This window comes from Phaethon lepturus, unplaced genomic scaffold, assembly GCF_000687285.1.
Source record: "Phaethon lepturus isolate BGI_N335 unplaced genomic scaffold, ASM68728v1 scaffold21365, whole genome shotgun sequence".
In the NCBI taxonomy this organism is placed as follows: Eukaryota; Metazoa; Chordata; class Aves; order Phaethontiformes; family Phaethontidae; genus Phaethon; species Phaethon lepturus.
The window spans coordinates 41,369-65,900 of NW_010538701.1; the positions used below are offsets into that span (position 1 = coordinate 41,369).

Below are 24,532 nucleotides of genomic sequence, written 5' to 3' on the forward strand. Positions count from 1 at the left end.
GACTGTCAGTCCAGTTCTTGACTGTTGAGTGTTTCAGCAGTATAAAGTATTTTTAAGTGGGAAAAACAAGGTTATGAAGGCTCTCAAACCAAAGACTGAATACTTGCTGTCTTAAAATTAACACAAATTTCAAGTGTATTTTTAAGTGGTGAGAGCAACAGGATGGACTAATGACCTGCAAAGTTGCCCTTAAATCATTGCTCAAAAGCTTTTGAATTTTTAGCATGGAAAGCTATAGAAAAGCCTAAAAAAAATGCCCCACGTCCTTTTGAGATATTTTTTTTCTCTTCTTTGTTGCTTCAGTAGTCCTCTTTAAACTGCTATGTATTTTAATTTTAAGATTTCAGAAAGTGTACATAATTGTCAGAAGTGACCATGGTTCAGTAGACGATGGAGTATTGGGGTCTGAGACTTAAGGAAAGAAGTTGTTGGCAGCTATTGTGAAAAGGAATTTAAATGGATGGAGGGTGGGGAAGGTGAGTTACAAAGGGTCTGGTGTGGAGCTGGCAGAGATACCTTCTGGATTTGGACTGGAAGTCATTCCTTGAGTTAGTACACTTTCTTCTCTTCTGATGTTTTAAAAATAGTCAAAAGCTGTGAGAAGCTTGGTGGCTTATTTTGGAGAAGTAGTGTGGGTTTTACAGTACAGAACCTTACATGAACCTCCTCTTTCCTGGGTGCCTGAGTGTTGTGCACTTACTGCTTTTGTCCAAGTTTTTGCCCAAGTTTGTGGAGGATAACTGAGCTTAGCGACTAGACCTCAGCTCCCAACAGCAGATGATACATCACTGCTAGAAAAGCAGGAGGCAATTTTAACTGAATGCAACCTTTTGAGAGGAGCTCCTGCTGTACATTGGGACCTTAAAACAACAAAAACTCTTCTGAAAGTGCGTTCATCCAGCCACCTGTAATAATTTTGCTGTTAGTTTTCTTTCCTGTCCCAAAGCTTGATGTAAAGAAAGTTGCCAGAGGTTAAATGTGACTAGTAGAGCTGGTGTGACAGGACTGTGCAAAGTGGTTTTGAGGTCAGTATATTAAAAGCTGTATGTGTTCTGCCCCACAGCAGTGGCGTAAGAACTCCTGGAGGCAGCAGCGGGGAGGAATAACAGGGTTTCCAGGAGGCAATGTCTTTCAGAGAAGCTATCTCCTTTCTTGCTTTTCCCCACTCTTTGTAAAACCCTGCTGTGTGATGTGACTGTCAGTAGGTTTTCTTCTTATGCTGCCTATATGCATGAATATTCAATTATTAAACATGAACAAGCATGCTTCTGCCCTGTCCTTCAGCCTTACCCCCCCATTCTCTACACAGTGGGTCCAGCGACAAAGAAAAAGTTTTCATCCCTTGAGAGCTCTTTGGTACACGTGAAATTTCTCAAACTGGGGTAAAACAGTTGTTGTCGTCTTACATGTATTGTTATGTATCTTGTAATTAATTAACTGATCCTCAGAGACTGAGACTAAGCTACAACTTTCCTCATGGAAGACTTGGTGTATCATCTATTTGAAGAAGATAGTGCTTTAATTTATCACACCATGTGTGTTGTGAGGGATATTTTGCTGAAACATGGGCTGTAATGCGTGACCCCTCATTTTGAAGGGATGCTGCATCCCCAGAGCTGCTTCTGTAGGTTCTTGTCAGTGTCTTGCTTAAACAAAATTTAAGTGTCAAGTATGTTAATGAAGGGGATCATCACCATGTGCAGGCATTTCACAATATACTTTCTTGCAAAGGTAACGTGTGCTATAAGCCACATATGGGCCAGGTTTTGGTGCTTTTATTCAGGCTGAGCAATGTCTTCATTTGTGAACACTTCTGTTAAATAAAGTGAGATTGCTCATAGGGTAAGTACAATTCAGCATGAATAAGAGTTTCTGGAGTTGGTCCTTATTTATGAGTCAGTTGAGGATTTCTGCCTGGTATTAACATATATGGATGCTGTAGATGCATGACGTATACATCAGAGAAGCAGTGTTTTCCTGCCTCATTGTCGTTTGTGGTAGCTGGAGCCTTGCATCCTTTAAACATGTCATCGGTGAGGCATTTTGTGTCATGACCTCCAAGAGCCTTCCTCATGCTAAACACCAGTAAGAACAGTGAGAAATTCTGGTGCCACCTTTTATAAACATACATACTCTAAATGTTTGATTAACATTTAAGCTAATCAGCTATTTTTAGGTGTTGCTTAGAGATACCGTGGTTCATGTGGGAAATCTTCGTTTGATAGTGCAGAGGTGAGATGCGATGACTGGTTAACAAATCCAGATAAGTGCTTTTGCAACAGTCTGATCAGGGAATTTGAAGTCTCACTCTGAGGGCATCGGCTGTGTAGAGTTGCTGACCCGGAAAGCTGTGTCCTGCTTTCTGATAACCATAACTGTGTAAGTCTTTGCACTCCCTGGTACAAGTTCAGCCCAGTATTAGTGAGTTACTAGATTCACTATTGTTTTGACACAGGTAATTGTACTACTGATTTGTTTTTGTATTATACTGTTGTGATGAGATAAATTGTTTATCCATAAAGCTGTTGGTCTGGTGTCTTTTACCAGATCCTGAACCTGTAACTCAGCTGGGCTGCCTTAAGACCCTATAAGTGCTTATAATCATTATGAAGCCACAGCTGGAAGAACTTTGCATCATACCAGATTTATTTAGGTCTCACCTTAAACGAGAATTACATGTGATGGGAAGAAGAAATTAGTTGAGCAGCAAAGCGAGGCATTACAAAGCTCTTTGAAACAGTGTTTGTGTCACAATAAAAGTAATTATTGTGCATTAGACAGTAATGGCTCAAGTGTTCAGCAATGACATTGCTCAGCTGAGCAATAGCTTGTTATGCTTCTGAGGATGCTGTGTGCTTACGATCTGCAAATAGATCAGCCCTTACTCCACAGACTGGAAGTTTGGTGCTTCTCAGAGAGGCTTGGCACTTCGGCATATCAAATCGTTTTCGTGTACATCTTGAGTGTTTCTTCTATGCACCGAACTGTGATAAAATTGAAGGACATTGTGCTTTTAATAAAGCTGAATAAAGCCATACATGATTGCTATTCATTTCTATTCAGTTGACTAGAGACTGACAAGAACTATGCAGCATTTAGACTACTAAAAAGCAAGAGGCTTAACTCCATTTTTGGTGTGGAAAATCAAATTGAATTGATTGTACTTAAGAGACTAAAGCCGGGCATTTTCAAGTGGTTTGTATTCTGCAGACGAGTTTTCTGCTTGGATTGTTTTCTACTCTTCCATCCAATTTAGAGCACTGATACAACCTTACTAATTTGGGAAGTAACCAAAAAGATCGCTAAGAACAAACTTCACCTTGAGTTAAAACAATGGAAATTGAATTGTAGGTGTGGGAAGCACTAGTGTAAGAAAATGGTGTTCTCTGATGCTGTGTTCCATCTCCTTGGAATTTCAGCAATTAAATTCAGGGTTTTTTTAGGGATCTGGCATGAAAGCAGCACTTTCACTTTATTGTTCAGCCTCGTGGTGAATGTCTATGCAGGGCACATACCATTCAGTAACTTAACAGAGGGGGCTTTAATTTGATAGTCCTTTTCAGCTAGACTTTTGGTGGTAGAGGGAGTGGCTGATCCTTATTTTCCTTTGTTTCAAGCATGTTAATGGTGCACTCCACTACCATACAGTGTGTGTATTTCACTTGAAGCTTGCAAAGGTAACCTTGCATCCTGCGCAGCAAAACACAGCTGTACCAAACCAGTGTTGTATTTTTGATACCTTTCCTCGCTATAACTCTCTGTTCTCTTTTTCTGAAGAGTTAGCAAGCAGAAGTGTTTCTGCAGGGAGACAGACTCACTGGAAAGGAGCTTTTTCCTTTGGGAAGTCTATCATTAGTGTTGACTACTAAAACTGATGTTCCTGTTTGTGTTAAATGTAGCGTTTTTTCTCCTGTAAGAAGTAGTGTATTTGTTTATAAGCAGAGCTGCTCTCAGTTCTTCTGATTTTCCTACTGAGTGCTTTTCATTAGCTTCTCTTAACTTAAGCTAATACTTTTACCAAAAACAAGACACTAAAAAAAATCCAGAGCCCTAGAGTAGTGATTAAGGATGCTGAAAAGAGGAGATAATATTACGGCTTAAAGATTTAAAGGTTTCCAGGAAAGAGCTCCTTTCCATACAGGAGTATTTATGTTTGGTTCCCTACCCCACAACATCTAAATGTTCATTTTGGCAGCAGCCAAGAACCTGAAATTTTGGGTGTTGGGGTGGTTTTTTTTTGTGTGTTATAAATAAAAATGTCTTAATCTACTTATTACGAATGACTAAAGAGAAATAAACTCCTGTGACAGGAAGTGGGAAAGGAGGGTATTGGGGGGTGATCACTGTAATTCCTTGGCACATACTTGGCAGAACTGGAAGTTATAACCAGCTACCAGATGGAGAGACATCCATAGCAGAAATAGCGGGTTTTGTCATTCTTTAAAAACTAAATGGGCCTCACTGTCCCAGCAAGGCAGCTTGAGAGAGCTATGCCCTAACTGCTTTTGTTTCTTAGCCTTTGAAGATGCTGACAGTGCTGTGGATGATCGAGATAGTGACTATCGCAGTGAGACAAGTAACAGCATTCCGCCTCCATACCACACGACCGCACAGCCCAATGCCTCTGTGCACCAGTTCACTGTACCGTCACGCCTGCAGCAGCAAGGGGTCTTGCGGGAATCCTGTGCCGAATCCCTACAAAATTATGATTTGGATTATCGGGAGCATGTGGCCATCAGGTATGTGCTGTCTTCTGGATAGCTCTTCTTTTCCCGTTGATTTTCCATAGCAGACCCTGAAGGTACCATGCTAGCAGAGGAGGACAACTCAAGGGCTCTGAAAGACTTCTGACAGGAAGTTTTGTTAGTTACATGTTTTGTTAACAGTTTTTGTTCAAGTTTTTGTTAAAGTTACATGTTTTGTTAACAATGGGACTCTGCCGTGAACCAGGAAAAATAAGCTTGTGTGTTACATCAGATCTGGCAGTTTAGCGAATTTCTTTTTAAAGACGTGCTCAACTCTGAGGTCATGTATTCTTGGTTCTACTTTCACCTTACCTCTTGAAGGCCAGAGCACCGGGTAATTGGTTTTTCTGGTACCATGGCATGGGTGTGCCTTGCAAGCCAGTGAAACACAGTCTAGCAGAGTTATGCTATTAGGAGTTTCTTTCTTGTGGCAGGTTTATTTTCTGTTTTAGATTAGCTCTGTTCTTCTATTAGCTCTGACAAAACAACATGTTCAAGAAGAAAGTCTGTAACCAGTTAGGGTTTTTTTTTCCCGGTTATTGCGTAGCACTGTTGAATAGTGTGTTTTCTCTTTTAGTTTCCTTTGAGTTGTATGAAAGATAGTTTACTTGCTCAAAAAGCTAATTTTGAGCATAAATCAGTAGTTTCACAACTGCTTTTATCTTTTTTAAGTATCAAACATTACAGCATTAACTTACGAGGATCAATGACTGTAAGCTAGCGCTGGTTGTGCTGGGAACTGTAGAAACTTTACAAAAGTTCCAAATAAAGCATGAGTTAGGTGTATGGGGAAAGCAGAAGAACTTAGACAGTGCTGGTCAGCTTGGTAAGAGTGGGTGTGTAGAACAGGCCATGCTGCCGCTTCCGCCTTCAGTGCGGAAAGGAAGAGGCAGTTGCTTAAACTCTGACACAGTTAAAAGTGCAGGGTTTTATATGTATTATCAGTGATTTGTTCTACCTCACCCCCTTCGTAAGAATGTTCTTGTTTCCCGAAGCCTGAATCTGAATTCAGTTGTCTTTATGGGTGTATGGCTGAAGCTAAATTTTACTCTTTTTGCCTTATGGTCTTTAAAGGTAAAAGCTGAAGTTTAATGATAATATTTAATGTTGTTGCTGTTTTCATGATGTCAAGCAGCAGAGGCAAGTGTGCCAACCAAATGCATTTACTACAGTGTGACGTATCATTCTTAGTGCTCTTTTCCTAGTCCATTCAATGTCTTATATAAGGAAGTTATTCCCTTTCCCATGCTATTCTGTACTGCTGGTTTGCAGTGGTAAAATTGCTGAAGATCTTACTGAGAGTCTGGGAAGAAGAGTTGAAGCTTTTTCTTTACGGAAGAGCCAAGCTGGACAGTGGTATTGGGCCCCCAGGTTGCAGAAGGCTGGATGTTTTTGCAGTTCTGTGATTCTTGGGGCGGTGTTTACAATGGAACGATATGTGGCTCACCTTGCTTAGAGGCAGGTGGTGTGTGAACTTTTGACCGTGTCTAATGGATAAATGTCTCTTTAAGAAGTTCCAAAGAAGCATTTCTGGTTTGAATTGTTAAAAAATACCAAGATGGAATATGTATACTTTTTCTGCTTTCCTGAAGGTATTGATATGAAAGGTTCTGGACTGATAAAGTTTACTTAAAAACTAAGAGCTTTGTAGTCTGCTCTGGTCTACTTTCACTGCAGGAAGGCAAATCCTAGATGGTGATCGATTCCCTCTGAACCTTCCTGTTCACCTGTTCATTTTCCACATGCCCAGCAAGATTTTTTGCTACATATTTAATCCTAAAACTTAGAAAATGCAAATAAGCTTTCCAAAGAAGCTAAGTGGGATTCTCTTTCTTATCAGAAAGATATTTCTAAGGAGAGTTGGCTGAATAGAAGCATGTGGGTGGACCTTAAATATTTTCAAAACACAGTTGTTTGTAGTTGTAGAGTATTGCAAAACTGAATTGTGTTTGACTTTTGCTCCTAGCAGTTCTAAGTGCCGTGGACCAGGCAGCCACCTGACAAAATCAGTGTTCCTGGCAGACTGCAGTTGGTGATTGATTGCTGAGGAAATAACAGCTTGTAGGACCCCATCCTGGGCACACCCGGAGGAACCAGACAGGGTTCTGCTAGAACCTGTCTTGAATTCAGCAAAAAGTTGTCTATGCCAAAAATGCTTCAGTTGAAACTGGCTGTAGTAACACCTGGGGTTTTTTTTCTAATGACATTCAGGTTTGGCTGGAAAAGTTCTGATCCTCTTTATCAGCTGTTACATGTGATTGTGTTCCTTTGATAGAAGTATATGTATTCTATTTCCCTCTCTCCTAAGGAAAACAAGTATTAATCTTATTTGTCCTTAGAGTCTGTTTTGCTGCCAGCAGCCAGTTTTGACTTCAGAGTAGCACACATCTTCCCCTCAGATTTTTTTTTTAAGCACTAACTTTTCTTTGCAATGCTCATTTTGTGTAACCATCTGTCCTCCATGTCTCCCTGCTTTTGCTCTATTTATTTCCAAGGCGATATGATAGCATAGATTCCACTGTGAGTGGCCGAACTGACCTAGAGTCCACATCTGAGTCTAGTCAAATGACAAGCCGCCAGTGCTCACTAGAGAGCAGGCGCTCTCTAGATCTGTCTGATAGGTGGGTTAACTTCTTTGCAGCCTGTGTGCCTGTCTTCTTGCTGTTGCTGCTGTGAAGTGGTCTTGTGGTATATTTCAGCTGATATTTGCTGTTTGCCTTGGCTCTGTTTCAGATCTATGGTAGTTTAATGCTGGGCTGATGCCGTCATCTTTTTCTCCTCACGGGTGTTGGACTTCTTGTTGTTGCTTTATTTCTAGTAAAAGGAATGCTTTGTAGAATGGCAGGGGAAACAGGAGGAGGAGGAGCTCAATGAGAAAGAAAAGTAATTTCCTTTATGCCTAAATTAGTCGTTGGTTCAGCATTTACAGCTAATGGCTCTTCAGGCATTCATGTAGCTCCCATTGCTTTCAGCTGAGATCTGGCAGGGCTTGATCCAGTAACTATGGTGGCCCTGGGAGTCTTTTAAATTTTATTAGCTTTTTAAAGAAAATTATTTCATTTACCAGCTTAAAATTGCAAGCAAGAAGTGTAGGAAGTGTTCTAAACTGTGTAAAACAGGGCTCATTTAAAGTAATGAGTATCTTTCCAATTAGTGTAAGTTAACTAATACTGGTGGAAATGAAGCACTAAACCAGCAGCATTGAAAATGCAATGACCTATTTATTTTTCAGTGCTATCCTATCTTGGGGTGCCCCAGGCACCTGTCATAAGACTTTTGTATTAGCAGTATCCATACAGAGCCCGTGTGCCCTTTGCCCTTTCCCTTCTCTTGCCCTGCTCTTACAGGGTCAGAGCATTAAATCTCAACAATGAATTATGTGAGACAAAGCTGCAATGCATCTTTCAGATGAGCTTTCTGAGTTTTTTTACATCCACTTTCTACCTGTGAGATTTAAGTAAAGAGGAAGCTTTCTTGCTACTAGCCTTCATGTTGTTGAACAATTGAAATAATCCTTCTAATCAACGGCTCATTGCAGGGGGATTGGACTAGATGACCTTAAAAGGTCCCTTCTAACTCAAAGATTCTATGATCAAGGGCTAGGAATTAAGCCCAAAATCCTAAGGGTTGTTTACTTGGGTTTGTGGGAAGCTTCAGATCGCTTGATAGTAAAACAGTAGCTGCTTTAGTCCGTTCTCCCACAATGGACAAGTATAGATTGCTGGATCTGTTTAGATGCATTATAAATGGGAAGTACTGGTCCTGAAAAGTATTTGAGGCTTACAATGGAGTAATATCCATTGCCAATGTTTTTGTTTGCCTTCTGATCCAATAACAGCGCAGAGGATCTTCATTTTCTGTTGGTAGGAGCCCCTTCAGGGCATTAGCTGCAGTGAGAGCCCTCCCAACAAAGAGGTGCAAGTGGAGTAGCTGGAACTCCTTGTGTTGCTGGTGTGCAGAGGTTGCATTTTGTCCCCTGTCCCCACTTCCCTGGAGTCCAACGTCTCCTGAGTTTTTTGCATGCAGTCTCTGCTCTGTAGCCACCCTTGGGAGAAACAAAGTGCCTGTGTGCTTTATGAATACTGCTGAAACAAAGTCTGCAGCTGAGAGTGACTGAAACACATACATAGCATAGTGGAGTGCTGAGTGTGAGCACTATATCTCAAAGTAGTCCTGTTACTGTTCAGCATGCCTAAAAAAGTAACAGCAGACTACTGGTACAGCCAAGGCTGCGTGCCCTCACTTGATCATAAAAAGCTGTTCTCCTTCAAACAGGCATTTCTAATTTTTGTGCAGCTGTAACTGGTGGAATATCATAACCCATGCTGCTTTTTTTGACTATTTGATTGAAATGTAATGGTGGTAGATTGGCGGGTTTTCAGTGTTGTTATCTCTGGATGTTTCTGATTTTAATTTTCCTCTATTAAATGCATGTTTTTCATTACTATTTTATATGTCCTTTCTAGAGCTTTTTTTAAAACCGTTATTTTTCTCTTCCTATTTTCTTTTGCTGCCTTTCTTTCTTTCCCTTCCACCCCCTTTATTTCTCATCTTAGACAAGGATCTCTAGCTAGAAATGAAAGAGTCAGGATCATTCCATTTAACTCTGAAGATGGAGAAGAACAACAGGAGAGTAACTATGAAGAGCTAGGAAAACTGCTAATAGATGAATTCTTAGAAAAGAGTCATAAAAATAGAAGTTGGCATGAACCAAACATAAAAAAGATGCAAACTCGTTCAAAAAGAGGAAATTTCAATCACTGTGAAAGATCAAGGTGCTGCCAAAATGTGTGTGTGGAGTCAGGGTCTGTAGATGTCCCCAGGTATCCTCAGGAATATGATACAATAGATAGGAGAAGGAAAAAGAAGCTGCGATACAATTTTGAAGAGAGTGAACAAATAAGCCTGCAAAGTAATGAAGGTCTTCAGTTTCCTGGGGAGAAAATGGTTTGTTTCAATGGTGTAGCAACTAATTCTGAACCTAATGATGATTTCCCAGTATATAATAGAACTGAAAAATATACCAGTAGCTCTGAAAATAAGGAACGGTTACCTGCTTATCCCATCCTGCGTCCGTACAAAAATGGCTTAATGGTTAAAAGTGGCAAGTTGCCCAACAAGCAGGGAGTGAATCATGAGGACTCACTTCACCTCAGTAACAGGGAAGATGAGAAACTCATAGGGATACCAGATAACACTTTTGTGCCTGTGGATATCCTTGAGGAATTTGACAGCAGTGCTTCTGATGAGTACTCACCTGTTTCAGACAACGAAATGGAGGAACTCGCTACGCTTTCACAAACGTGGCGTGATTCTGACATCAGCCATTTGAGAAATTTCACTGTCAATTACCCTGCAAATCTGGGCTCCCAGTTAAAGGCTAGCCGTGATAAAAAACACAAGGCTAAAGGGAGCAAGCATGGCCATCCTATGCAAGACTTAACACTATCTCCTGTTGAAGAACCCAGTGAGGAGTACATAGACACGATGGATGAACTTCAGTGTCTGGTAGAATCAGTTTCAGAATACTTGGCTGAAAAAGAGGAAGAAATCAGCAAATTTGGTACATTGCCAGAGACCAGAAAAGATGTTGAGACCATGTCATTGAAGCAGGATAATGCTGATAAATCAGTAGAAGGCAGGAAGTCTGAACAGGTCAAACATCCTGCTGCAGAAGAGAGTACCAAGGGCAAATCTGAGTCTCTCCCAGACTTGTCAGCTGTGAAGAGTACAGTGAATTCCCTGTTCAGCTCTTTCACTGAAAAGGTGGGGTCAAGCACAAAGCAGCTCACAGCCTCTGTTGAAAAGCTTGTTTCTTCCACTCCAGAGAAGACAGAAACCAGGAGCTCATCAGAAAGTGGACTCTCCAATATATTTTCTAGTAAGTCCAAATGTGAGAGTTCATCTTCTGGAGTGATGGCAGATAATAAAACTGACACTAAGTTCTCCATTCACTCTTTGCTACCATCCCAGGTGAGTGGTGATAAAAAAGCCCAGAACATAAACTCCAACAAGCCAGAAACCACTGGGATGGACACTAAGGCTTCCGTGCCGCATCTCCAGCAATCACAAGGAACTGCTGCTGGCAGCCAACAGAACCAACACTCAGTTATGAATTCTGTTCTAGGCATGTTTAATCCTTTGAAGATCTTCTCTGAGAAGGAAGTGCTAAAACAAGAAGTTGTAAAAGAGGAGCACACCAAGGAGGACAGCCATGTTGTGAAAGTTGATGAGGCGAACAGAAGCGAGAGACCATCTGGACAGACAGCAGCCAGGACCAGCAGCATTATACCGGGAATATGGATGAATGAGACTAAAAGCGAGGCAGAGGTAAATGCAAATAGCACTTCTGTGTCTTCAATCTTTGGCAGGCTCTCAAACTCAGTTAGTTCCTTCAGTCTGAAAGCCAATTTAGATGGTCTCTTGGCTCCCAAGCAGCAGGATGTGCCACAGGAGCAGTCAGATTTGCATCATGTTACAAATCAGCCAGATGCCACTGTGAAAGAGGGTGCGCCCATTGCCAGGGAGCAGCCTCCTGAAAATCACTTAGGGGATCAGCATACTACAGGTCATGGACTAGAAAACAAGCAAAACAGAGGTAATGTGGAACTTCATTCACAGACTCAAGATCAGGGTGCAGTATCTGAAAGATTTTTCAGTCCACTTAAAAAGTCTTTCAGTCAATTGTTTCTTCCTTCTGCTGAACAAGAGCAGAAAGAAAGTATATCTGGGCATTTTAAGGGCCATAAGTCTGAGGATGATATAAGACAAAATAGTTCATCAAATGAAGAACACTTGTTTCCTTTCACAGGGAAGCTTCCCTTTTTCAGTGGGTTGGGCTTTTCAGAAAAGCAAAAACATACAAATGAGAAAGGAGGCTTTATTCCTTCGTTATTTAAATTTTCTTCTGCAGAAAATCTAGCACCTGCACAGGACCAAAAAAGTAATCAGAATTCTAGTGGCATTTCTTTGCTTGAAGACAGAAAAAGTCATTCAGAAAATGCCATTTCATTAAAATGTAACTCTGTTCCAAATTTATCAGACCATAAGGAAGAATGTGTACAAACAAAAAACATGAATAAAGAAAACCTATCGAGTGCCCAAATAAATAGAAAAAAACACCAGGAGATTGCCTCTGCTACCTTTACGGCTGCAGGAGAGCAGCAGAGAACTAAGAGTTCTTGGGAAGAACCTAGAAATGTGAAAGGAGGACTGCCAAGAGAAGGACTAAAAGCACCAGATTTAAATGATAGCTCAGCTGAATCCATCTCTTCAGCCAGAGGGCCAGAAGCTTCAAGTACAGATGATACACAGAAGAAGCACACACCAGGTTTTCTTTCTGGGTTTCTTCGCATTTCTTCGAATGAAAACACAGCCAGTAATCAAGACTTGACTGCTAAAAGTGAGGGTGATGGGCAGAAAAGCACTTCTCCTGGATTATTTTCTGGCTTATTTAAATTTACTTCAAGTGAAAACTTGTCTGAATGTAAGCAAGAGAAGGTGAAAACAAACTCCCTAGCCTTCATGAAGCTTTTTGATAGAGGTGAGGATTCTAGCTCAGAGACAAAACCCAGCAACTCAGGAATGACTTCTGACACTCAAAGCAGCACTGGAGAAAAGCAGGAAGCTTCCAGCTTCTTAAAAAATCTCCTCCCCAAACCAAAGGAGAAACTGGATAATGTGAAAACAATGGAATCTTCCAAAACCACTGACCACCTGTCCACTGCAAGAGTAGAAACATCTGAGACCCATGTTCCCCACTGTGGGCATCCTGTGTTCCCTGATGCTCTAGATCTTCAAGACAAGGTACAGGACTTATCTGGAAAGCCTGTAAATTGTAGGCGTATCCCTTATCAGGATGCAGAATCGAGAGTTTTTCCAACTCTTTTAAACAAAGGATCAAATGAATTTCTCAATTTGACTAATAAAAGCTATAACCTTAAGGAGCAGTACTCAGCTTACCAGGAAACAAGAAGCCATTCTAGCTTTGAATGGGAATATGAAGTGGGGGAGCTGGCTGACACTCATGAAATAGCAGTACCAGTTTACTATGTGTTAAACCAGAATTCTGTTCTGCCCCCTCAGTTCTTGGACTGGCCTGAAAATGATATGGTAGTGAATCTCTGTAAAAAGGATGGAAATGCAAATGTGATGGATTGGCAGGCTAATGCCAATTTTGATGTACAGAGTTTAGATTTAAGTGTGATGTCATACGAATCATTTGACCAGTTAATGTTTCAAGATGTTTGTTCAGAAGAAAATGATGCATGGACTGCTAATTCTCTCAATGAAAGTTATAGTAACTTTCCACCATTTGAAAGAGATGGCAGTTACTCACTAGAAGAATTGCCCATGGATTTAAGCTACTCCTCTGGCTGTGATGGAACTATGTGGACTCTAATTGACCAAGAGACTTTAAGTATGGATGAGGGCTTTATGTACTCATCCTATAGCCAGGAGTATCAGGAGTGGTTAATGATGCTTGAGCAGGGTATATGGTGGCCATCAGAAGATGGTGATTGTGGATACTACATGTACAGCGATAGCCAGTATGTGTATTCGCTGCTCACTGATCCCACTGGACAGTATGTCTATGTTTGTGCTCCTGAAACATATTCCTACATGGACTGCTGGGATTATGATTTTCAAATGGATTCCATTCCAAGAGCTGTGCTAGAAGACAACACAATTGCTGTTTGTGGTTTTAAAGTCCCTCTTGGCAGTGAAGATGAGCTGTTTTGGTTTGCTGAAGGAGAGCCTTTAGATGATTATACAACAAATAAACCCCTGGATTTGTCAGTAGCTTTGCAGAGGAGTGATCAGCTAATGAACATGAATTTGGAGACTTTTTCACAAATGTTTGAAGAGTCTATTTATTATCAGCGAGACCAGCCATTAGACTTCTCAGGTTATAAACTTCAAAAACTCAAAGTAGATTTTCGACCTGAGAAGGAAGCTGTGAATTATTCAGAGGAGTCTCCACTAACCCTTGATCTCAGAACACATTCCAGAGCGGCTTTCAATAAATCGCTGAGTAAGGAAGTCCACACCAAGGAAGTGGACAAGGTTGTCCCCATGACAACTACTGGAAGTGGGTCATCAGGATTGTTTGGTTTCCATCTGTTTCAGTCTACTCCTAAAGCTGAAGAAACTGTGGCATCCACTGAAAGAGTAACAGAAGCAAAAAGGACTGAGGAAGATAAGAAAACACCGGTGAACAAAGTTAGCTCTTTGTTTTCTGCTTTGGGTGGACTAATTGGAAAGTCTTCAGGTCCTGACTCTGAGATATTAGAAGATTCCACTTTGAAGAGAACAGACACACAGTCAAAATCGTCTGAAAATAAAATCGATGTTTTACCACTTGCACCAAATAGAAAATTAGATGAGGCACAAGCAGGGCAAAATTTTCCCATTACATCAGAACCAAGAAGAAATACTTCATCAGAACTTAATTTGGAGGCTGCTAAAAATGAAAAGCCAGAATTAAATCAGAATGAAAATACCCATGTTAAAAAAGAAGGATTAACAAAATCTCCTACTCAGCTGAGCCAAACTGCTCCAGATGTCAAGCTCATACGCGAAGAGAGACCTGTTAAAGCAACGCCAGCTTCCAGGCGTCTTGAGAGGCATGCAAGTATTAACGAACCTAGTCAGTCACAGCCAAATCAGAGCCACCCAGCCACTGAGCCTGAGGAGACAATATTTAAAAGTGCTCTGAAATTGTTCAGTCTTGGAGAAGATTCTCCTGGAAGCTCAACTGCCAACAAAACCCAAGCTTCTGGATTTTTTGATTTCTTTAAAACGCAAGTAAGCAAAGCACCACAGCCATCACCAGATTTGGAAAAAAGTCGAAGTGATAGACCACAAAAGGTGATACAACCAGAACAGAAAGAAACCTCCAGCATCTCATCATTATTTGGATCTCTTGGAGATCTCTTCAAAGTGGAGGCTGTGCCTTCTCAGCCAACCTCAAGTACTACGACTCTGCCAAAAACCAACAGGAGAACTGTGGCTGAGTCAAGGCAACAAACTGAGAAGTCCGGGGGTCTCCAGAGTGCCAGTATGCCATGTCTGTCCTCCACCTCTAAGGAAAGGGTGAGAACAGAAGGCATGGACAAGCAGGTCTCTCCTAGCCCTGGGGTGCAAATGGGACAACAAAGCAGAAGAGCTGAGGAGGACACTCCTGAGAGTAAAACAGCACCTCCTCGAAATGCTTCACAGAAGCCAGTGGGTGTAGGTGCCAAAATAAGCCAACTGAGTCAGTCATCAGTGCAGCAAAGCAGCGTACCCACGGTTACACAAAAGCATCAAGGAGGAAATCGTTCAGGAGGCACAGTTAATCAGACAAAACCAAAGCCAGATCAGACACCTAAAGAATCGGGTTTCAGTTTGCCGTTCAGCTTTTCTGATATCACTGCTTCGAAATCACAGCCAGCACAGCCAGCCAGTAGGAGCATATTCTCCTTCTTCACTGGATCAGACGAACCAAAGCCTTCAGCACCTGCTGCTGCTCCTGCTAGTGGGAAGCGGCAAGAAACCGAGGGGCTGTTTCACCTGCCCTCCTTCTTCTCCAGTGGTCCAACTGCTGAGAAGAGCATACCTCAAAGGAGTACTAGCTTTAGCTTCTTCAATTTGACATCCTTTTTGGATGAAAAGCCACAAACTGCTCCAGGACAGGAGAATAATACAAAAACAGCTAAACCAGTGAACTCTAAGCCATATGTGAAACAAAGTATTTCCACTGATGCTGGTGTCAAAATTAGCGGTTCTGCCAGGCAACAAGATGCAGACAATAAAAAAGAAGTTGATGATATTATTGCAGCAGTGACTGGCAAAAAAAAGTCTAATAACCTCAAGGTCCCAGAAAATAAATCAGAAATGCTGGCAGTGGAAAACATAGAAAGTGTTGCTGAGGTCACTGAAGAGAGTAACTTAGAGAAGCTGCCACAGACTGATGACACTGCAGTAACCAATTTGGCTGCTTCTGGTCCTTGCCTTCAGATTCCCAGTGTGCAGGAGGGGTCTCAGGGCCAACAGACTACTTCCTTAGGGGCAGAAGAAGATACTTTGGGTAGCACAGAGAAAATGGACAGTGTTGCATTTCCTATTGATGTAGAAGAGCCTTATTCTTCAAAAGACCAAGCTTCTGAAAAAAAAGATTATAGCACAGCCTTAGAGGATAAAATGGATTCCCAGAGTCTACAGGACTTAAATATTATGAATGACATAAAAAATGAAGCAATCTCTGAAGAAGTATGTGTGCAATGTGAATTGCCAGAACATAAATTACCCGAACAAACTCTTGGTGGCATGTTACAACAGGCACAAGAGCTACAGTCTCCTAAAACGCCAGAGGCATCTAATTTGCAAAACAAACCTAAGGAATTTGAGAATGATAAATCAGTACTGGATTCTTCAGTTGAAATGTTTTCAAGTTTCATGACAAAAATGAAACCACCTAAAACATTATCTGGTTTCTTTTCCCAACCTCAAGCTACTGCACCTCCTACTGCACAGAAGAAAAGCTCCTCTTTCTTTGGTTTCTCATCCATCCCAAGTAGCCCAGCACCAGCTTTCACAAATGATCTCTTTGGCATCTTCAAAGGTCCAAAAGAATCTCCAAAAGAGATGCCTCCAAAATCCATGCCTAAACCTCAAAACAGTAGTGTGAAAGATGTCACTGGGTCTGTTCCAGCAAAAGACTCTAGGGAGACAGAAGATACAGCTGCACCCAGAGAATCTAAAAGAGATGTCACAAGCTCGCCAAAGGAGGGTGCATTGCCTGTTTCAGCAGAAGAGAATGCCACAAAAGAGTCTCTTATGACAATAGAAACTGAGGAAGGTGGGAACTCAGAAACCTGTGAAGAGGAACCTTTGAGGATCACTCCAGAAATAGCAGTCCCTAGTGAAAATGAAGCCCTCGATATTCTGCAGTTGGATAATGATGCAGAGTCCTCTGAGATGATAGATACTAAGCCATGCCAGTCTGCTTTCAGTAATGCAGCTGGTACAGTGCAGGCCAAGGCCATTGACCAGACTGATGTAAACGCATACCAGCTAGGTGTGGGGTCTTCACATGTACCAAAGGAACAAGCTGCTTCTACAGACAAGGCAGCTGTTGACATCCTCCAGACTGGCTCTACTGATGGGCTTGAGCTGGAAATGGAAGCCCCAACTAATGAGGCAGACACAAACCTTTCACAATTGGATGAGAGTGTTACACTTCAATCAGAGCCCGCTGTTACAGGGAGTCAGACCGATGCTGGTACTGATCAGCAGGACATGGTCAGTAGCAATGGTATAGAGCCCACAGCCCCAGCTAAGCCCAGTGTTCATCTGCTTCAGCTGAAAGAAGAAAAGACAAGTGAGGTAGAACAGCCAACTGCCAAACAGGAGAGACATTTAGCAATTGATGAAGTGCCTGCAGAAGGGATTGCTTCCAAATGTGACTTGAAGAAACAGGGTAAGCCTAATAACATTCCTCCAAATGCAAACAGTACTAAAACGGTCTTTGAAATACCAAACATACCCAGTTTGCCAAAATTCGGCTTTATGTCATCTGTTGATAGTGGAAAGCCATTTGGGTCATTCTTCTCTCAGCAGCCACCTTCTGTTAATAAAGCAGGGACAGATCAAGGCCTCATGTCCAGCTTTAAGAAACTTTCTTCAACTCTGTTTGAAGGAGGTAGTGAAGAAAAGGTGAGTAAGCCAGAGAATGCCCAAGGAGCAGTATTTGGGAAAAAGCTGGATTTCTCCTTTCCCTGGCAAAAAGACAACAGGGAGACCTCTGCCAAAAGAGAACCACATGCATCACCACAGGCTTTGTCAAAACCAGATGATAAGGGGTTAGGAACAGTGAGTTCAGATGGAAGCTCAAAATCTTCAGTATCAGATCAACTGACTGATGCAAATATAGAAGTAAACTTGTCTTCAAAGCAGCCTGACACTGTAGACAATGAACTTTCTGGAGAACCACCTGGTGCAAGCGCTGTTGATGATACATCCAAGAAAGAGCTGGGAGACAAGTCTGATAAAAAGTCAGAAGATCAGCAGAATGTGATTTCAGGTGAACTGCAGAAAGAAGACCAGGCAGAAGAGCACACACCAGATGAGCCTGAACTGAAAAAAAATGAGCGTGATTCTTCTCCTAATGCAGCAGTGCTTCATCCTAGCACACAGGCTGCAGATCTGAATAATGTGGAACAACTGAATGAGAAAAGGCTAGTTACAAATGAGGCATAATAAATGGTTTCAAGTTTTTGACCATTTATAATGCAATACTGCAGCAGTAGATATTGGCCTTGGTGTATGATGTTTGTAGCTCAGTCCCATCCCCTATTTATTGTCAAGTGTTTGTAGTGTTACTGATAGCTGTCACAGAGGATGTGGCAAACTGCAGTCATTAGTTATGTACAAGCCCTTAGACCATTTTCTCACCTTTTTCCACTCTTTTTTCTGTAAATATACTTGGATTTCCCATGTTCTTATACTGTGTTCCACTGAATGAGATGCTTTTAGTGCTAATTTCATTAGCCTTTCAGAAGTTACATTCTTTGTGTGTTAATTCTGCTGCCTACAATTCACTTTGCTTTCTTAGTTAGTGATAATTATGTTGTATTTGCTAAGAAAAAAGTAGCAGTAGGTAGAATGTATTGGAAGGAATGAGCATTTTGTTTTCAAAATGCAAAGTAAAGGCTTTTAATTTTAGAGCGATATTTAACTTACTGCTGAGGTATTATAGAACTTATTAGGTTCATTCCACATTACTGAAGATTTTTAAAACATTTTCAGAGATATCAGTGAAGGTATTCTAATGCTTGCTCTTCCTGAAATCTGTGCAAAGGTTATTTCATGCAGTTAGGAAAGCCACTAAAGGAGAGTGTCAGTATTTCACGGGTCTGTATTCATCCTGTGCATGTGTTAAGTTACAGTTGTCCTCAAAAATCAAAACAGAGACTTGCTAAACTTGTATCTCTGCATGATGTAAGTGAAACTCGTGCCTCTGATCATACAGTTGCAAGACTGCACTCCCAAAACTTCCTATCTGGCTTCAAATCTTCCAAAGTGTGCAAGTGAGAGAAACATTAGTGATGCTTAATTCTCGGCCACAGTTTTTCTGACTGCATGAGAAGTTTCCATCTACTGTATTTTGTGTGAGGATTTTAGGAATTCAGTCCTGGAAGTGGTGTCTTGAATCACAGAGATCATGCCCCTGTGGCATTTTTTTTTTAATAGAAATTAAATTCTTGAAAAAACTATTGGAGTGAGACGTGTGGCTTCCCTTTGGACTGTTGGTCTACTTTTGTAAAAGATTTTAAGTTTATAGTCTTGACAACCTTAACCTTGACTGCAGGTTATTTTATCATAAACGTATAATATATATAAAAATAAGTTAACTATACTTCTTTACAATAGTCAACTTAAATGGTCATGGTAAAGACCTTAGCTGCAGTGAAACTGCAGAAGACAGAAACACTTCCACTCTGAATTGCTATGTTTCCATTCTTATTCCTGTGTGGTTATTAGAATATCTTCACTGTCAGTGTCTACCTAAGATGAAGAAATAGTCTGTACAAGAAAGATCATTGGCATATACTGTCTATATACTGGTGGGCTGTGTATGAAGTATGTCTACTGCTTACTGAAGTTTTGAGATTCAGAAGCCTAGATCTATTTCAGGGAGTATCATAGTTAAATATGACTTAGTAACATGTCTTTTAGTAATATTAGTGTCCCACTCAGTTTGTTAGATGTGCGTTTCTCCAAGCCACTGTTTTTCTTCTGATGGACTTTCTTATTCTCTCATAGTCCTGCTGGCAGTAGTAGATATGGCTCCTCTTGTAATGTCAGCCAGGGAAGCTCTCACCTAAGTGAGCTGGACCATTCCCATGAAAGTGCCCATGGCTCCGAGCAAGAAGATGATCACCAGGAAAGAGTGTCGAATCATTCCTACCACAGTTCAGGCAGCTACCAGAAGGATGGTCAGGCATGGCTCAGGGAGCAAGAGATGCCTCGTGGCATAGGAGAGGAGGAGAAGGTCTGCGAGACAGAGGAGAAATGTGCAGACCCTTCTGTAGCTACGTTGCCTGTGGAACTTGAGAAGCCCAAGGATGTTGATGAAGGAGCCCAAGTGAGGTAGGTGAAACTATTACTGAGTTCTTTTCAACTAATTCAAAAAGGATTCCTCTGTTTGCTATTTCCTGGGGCAAATGATGTACATTGTTCTTGCAGCCTTCTCTAACAACTAACTGGATGTTGCCGATATGTGAACATCTTTATGTGCAGGACCGATTATTTATGAGGCATTGGCTAAGCTTAAACTATGTTTGCTATGTATGCGAAGAAGAATGCCTGCTAGTGCCTTGGAGCTCATTTACTGTATTTTCTCTTTCTGGTTTGATGAATGTAGTCTGGCCCAAAGATAGCTGCTTCCATTGCTCATGTGTGATCAAGCTAACGTGTGAGCAACCAAGAGCTACATGTAGTCATGGTTAGAGCTGCACTAGTTCCTTTCTTGTATAGCAGGCTACCACAATTAGAGTTAGTGTTTATGTAGTTGTAGGTTGTAGAATTATAATATGAATAGACATGTTGCTCTGACTCACTGTGGCAGCTTTTCTTGTCCTTGCACTTGGGCTTTCCAAGCTGTCAGCAGTATTGAAAACAGTCTTCAAAAGTATTTTAGCTAAGTTTGGGGGAGTAATGTGCTGAGTTTTGTACAGGTTTTGCAGGAATTTCAAATTACACTACTTTCTGTCTTTTTTTCCTTGAGGTAATCAAGTCACTGCAGCCCCTAGTGTGGATATGGTCATTACTTTCATAAGTATGAGTGATATATTAAACCTGGTTCACTTAGATCCATGGAAAGATATCTGCCTGTCTGCATCCTTTGGAGTGTACAGCTGGTGTCACTGTTCTTATATGAGAGAACTAACCACAACAGTTCACGTATAGGCAACCCCTACACCAAAGATGAAAAAAGGAAAACAAGACTAGAAAAAGTGTTAAACTGTTTTTAAACTCTGACTCACTTTCCTCTTCTCCTTACAGAGCAGCAGGAGTCTTGTCCCAGAATGGCTGGTTTATATTTGTTCACAGGGAAGGTTATTCACATAGTCTATTTCAGGCTAATTGAGGCATCTAACTTGGATACTCCTTGGCTCCCTTTCTCTCCACTCTCTGGCAATGCATTCCAGTCTCCATGGAGTATGCATGGAACTGAGCTCTGAACCTTGCATCTGAGCTAGGTGGTGTAGCACGGATACATGTTGCTTTCAGCTATGTTTTTCTTAATACTGTCAGCAGTGTGGGGTGCTTTGCAGACAGGGAAGGATGTTTGTTTTGACACCTCGGCAACATACAAGAGAAGGAATGCAGCCAAAGGCCTGATGTGTCATGAGGTTAGGGAGTGTAAAATGTGCTGTAGGGCACTGAGATGGTGCATTGCTGCCAGATGCGTGTGCCCTCTTGAAAAGCAAGCTGTAGGAAAGGGTGGAATGAGAAGGGTGCAGTGAAGGGGCAAAACCACAGCTGAGCCCTGTTGCCAGTGTTTCCACTGAAGAGTGGCTTTAAATTTGTAGCAGTAGGGGTAAGCAGAAAGAGGTTAGAAGGGACCTGCAACAGGCATGGGGATGGAAAATCTTCCATCTACCTATGTGTGTGCAGTTGTACCAGTGTGTTGAACTGGCTTGGTCAGGTATATTGGACTGCTTTCCTAATGTTCTGACCAACATCATCTTACTCCTGGGGCTGGATTGTATCCTAGTTTATATCTTTCAGTTCATTAGTTTCCAAGATGGTTCCTGTGTATAAGGAAAATTGCTCACTTCCCAGAGCATGTGCAGGGCTGTGTTGATTGGAGCCTGTTGGTTACTTCAGCTTCCACAGCTGAAGCTGTGATTGTACTGTGTAATGTTGAATCTTTAATGCTCAGATGAGTGTTTTTCATATAGTGATTTTCTGTTTCTTGCCTTTAAGCTGTCATGGTGACAATGAGCCACCACCATTTCCTGCAGCAAGAGCCTATTGGATTAGAGCCATTAGCAAAGTTCGACTGCAGCTTCAAGAGGTAGGATGGAGTATTGCTTTGCTCCTTCTCTGTGCTACCTGGGTTTTAGATCTGTGGATGAAGGTTTCATTTCTTCTTCCTTATAAGACACCTCTTACAGTTTTGATGTTTTGCGGATAAAAAAATTAATCAAACATATTGTGTAGGACTGCAGATGTTGTGATGGTCTTAGAGCTATCTAGTTTTACCATATATTTTGAACATCATTGTGTGGAACTAAAGATGAATATCAGAAAAGATGCAGAAGAAGAGAAATTGGTTCTGAGTTTGTAAACAGTAATAATAATGTCTGGGACTAAATTGATTGTGTTAAACTGTTTGAAATGAAGACTTTTTCTCAAGGCAAGTTGAGGATAGCTTGTTAGCTTAGTAGGAGTTATCTGTATTATTTGTCGTGTGAAAATGTTCCTTGGGAAACTTTACATCAAATATTTTTATATATACTAATTGAAAGTGGGTGTATAGTAAGTCTTGGCATTTCCATCTCATGAAAGTAAGATGTAAAAATAAATAATCTTGATTTGGGAAGTCAAAAGGAAAAGGTTGTGACATTTTCTTCAACAGTATAAACACTCTTGTTTTAGAAAACAGCGATTAAGACTAAAAAAGTTGTTGTGTTTTTTTTTTTTTTAAGTCTTATGCTTTCACCCATCTGTATGCCCACAGAAAGATAACATATGGTGTTCATATTCTATAGATGGTAAACTACTACCCAAAGTGCGGAACTAATATATTTCATTTGGAAATAATACTTTCTTCTAGAGCTCTCTTGTTTTGTTTTTATAAGAAATTCTTTTACAGTACCTATCTACCAGTAGCAGGACTTTACCTTCTCTTCTGGATTTGTTGCAAACTTTTAGGAAAATTTTTTTTACGTCTGGGGAGGCATTTGAAGTGCCATCGTAGAAATAGTTTTTCCCTTGGCTTATCTGGGTTGTAAGTGCTTTTCCATCTAACAACTACTGTGTTACTTCACTTCTGAGCAAAAGGGATTTGGGTCAAAACTGTCAGTGTGACATGGAAACTGAGATTTAAGAACATTGTTAGTAGCTAAGAAGAAAAGGAACTCTTGTTGTGGTTTTGTAGAGCATGCAAGCAAAGCAGCTTAGTTCTGTGCCTTACAGAAAATGTGCACAAACATACTAAAAGGGATGAGGGATTCAGTGATGCCTCTCCCTGGATATCTCTTTTGTTTTGTTTTGTTTTTTTTTCCCTGAGAGAGTACAAGGTTCATGAGGTGGTTCAGCATCAATCTTTGTGTTTCTGCTGAATTGGAAGGAAGGCATGCTTTGCGATGACTGTTACAGAAACACTGGTTTAGTTATGATGGCAAAATGTCATGATTTGCTTTGCCTGGACTACTCCTAACAATTATTGATCCAAAATTTCATTGAAACAAAAATGTAAGAGAGAGACCTTCCCAGTAGTCTGCTCCAGAGCTTAGCTGTCTTGACTGTCCAAAGGCTTTCCCTAACCTCTGCTCTAGGCCTCTACTGTGCTGTATAAATCCATTTTTCGTGATTAGGACAAGTAATAAAGGAGCAGAACAGATTCCCTTCCTCTCTGTAAGAGTGAAGGGCTGCTGCAAAGAGAGGACAAAGGCCCACTCACTCTTCTCATGTTCACTAAATGATAATTTTTCTTTTAGCCTTTTCTTGTCAGTTTTTTTTTAGGGACTCTTTAATTAGCCTGTCTTTTTTTTTTTCCTTTTCTCTCCTCCTTTCTTTGTTTTTCTTGAAGTGCAGCATCCAAAGCTGAATGTAGAAACCCAGCTGAGAGCCTGCTCATGTGTATTACAGAGCAACGAAGACTTTGTTCTCCAGGCTGTGATCCTGATATCCCAAGATATCAAGTATCCTGCTGTGATGGTGCTTTTTTATTGCAGACTAACACTGATGCATAGTTAGCCTCTTATCCTTTCTAGAGCTGAGGTTCCGTCTGAAGGAGTGCTTTGTTAGTTGTTCCCTAGCTTGTATTAGTGTTGGATTACAGCTGAATATGGCTTTGCACTTGTTCTTACAGAATTCTTTTTTTTTTCACTCCTTAAGCACACTGCTGTCAGTCTCTTCCTAATCTGTTATGCCTACAAATCCTTCAAGTTCTATGTGAAAAAGTTCTGTAGTACCCAAGCTGCCAGGCTGTGTGCTACCAGAGCTGCCTGAGGGACCCTGCTTGAGACATTCTTTGAGTTTGGCTAGCCTGAGTATAATTTTTTCCAGTGTGTTTGCAGCTATTTGAGCAGTTTCATCCAGACCTCAGGATATAAAACTTTTGCTGTTCTTATCCTACCCCTAAGACTAATTTACATGTCATAAAAGGAAGTTAAATGCATTTGACACAGTTCTACTCTTGATGAAACCATGCTCACTGTTATTTCTCTCCTTTTTATGTTCTAGAAGATTTGCAAATAATTTGATTATTTGTTCTAGTCTTCAATTACCAGGGGATGGGGGAGGAAAGTCGTTAGCACTTCCATAATTATCCAAGTCCTCCTCTTCCTATTTTTTAAGCATAAATGTTTGCTCTGCCCGTTTCAAATTTTCAAGTGCATTGCCTGTTTTTCAAGTTCTTAGTGCTTTATGATTGTCACTGTTGCAACCTGGTGTCTGAGGATAAAGATTTTTCAGGGCCAGCTGACTTAGAAATAACTACCTTATCTGCTTGCTTTCAAATTTGTTTTTCTTTACTGCAGCCAGTTTTTTTATAACCTGCTAAACTT

At 41.0% G+C, this 24,532-nt stretch overlaps 1 protein-coding gene across 1 annotated transcript in view; it reads left to right on the top strand.

Moving 5' to 3' along the window:
• LOC104616080 (protein unc-13 homolog B-like) overlaps window positions 1–21,813 on the top strand; it is a gene marked incomplete at both ends in the record, with an annotated part of 55,607 nt that extends 33,794 nt beyond the window's left edge. Inside the window, 3 exons of the mRNA XM_010286919.1 lie at window positions 4,517–4,739; window positions 19,554–19,880; window positions 21,723–21,813. Of these exons, the coding sequence (XP_010285221.1) occupies window positions 4,517–4,739; window positions 19,554–19,880; window positions 21,723–21,813 (641 nt within the window). The remainder of the gene's footprint in view (window positions 1–4,516; window positions 4,740–19,553; window positions 19,881–21,722) is intronic.
• Between the last annotated feature and the right edge of the window lie 2,719 nt (window positions 21,814–24,532).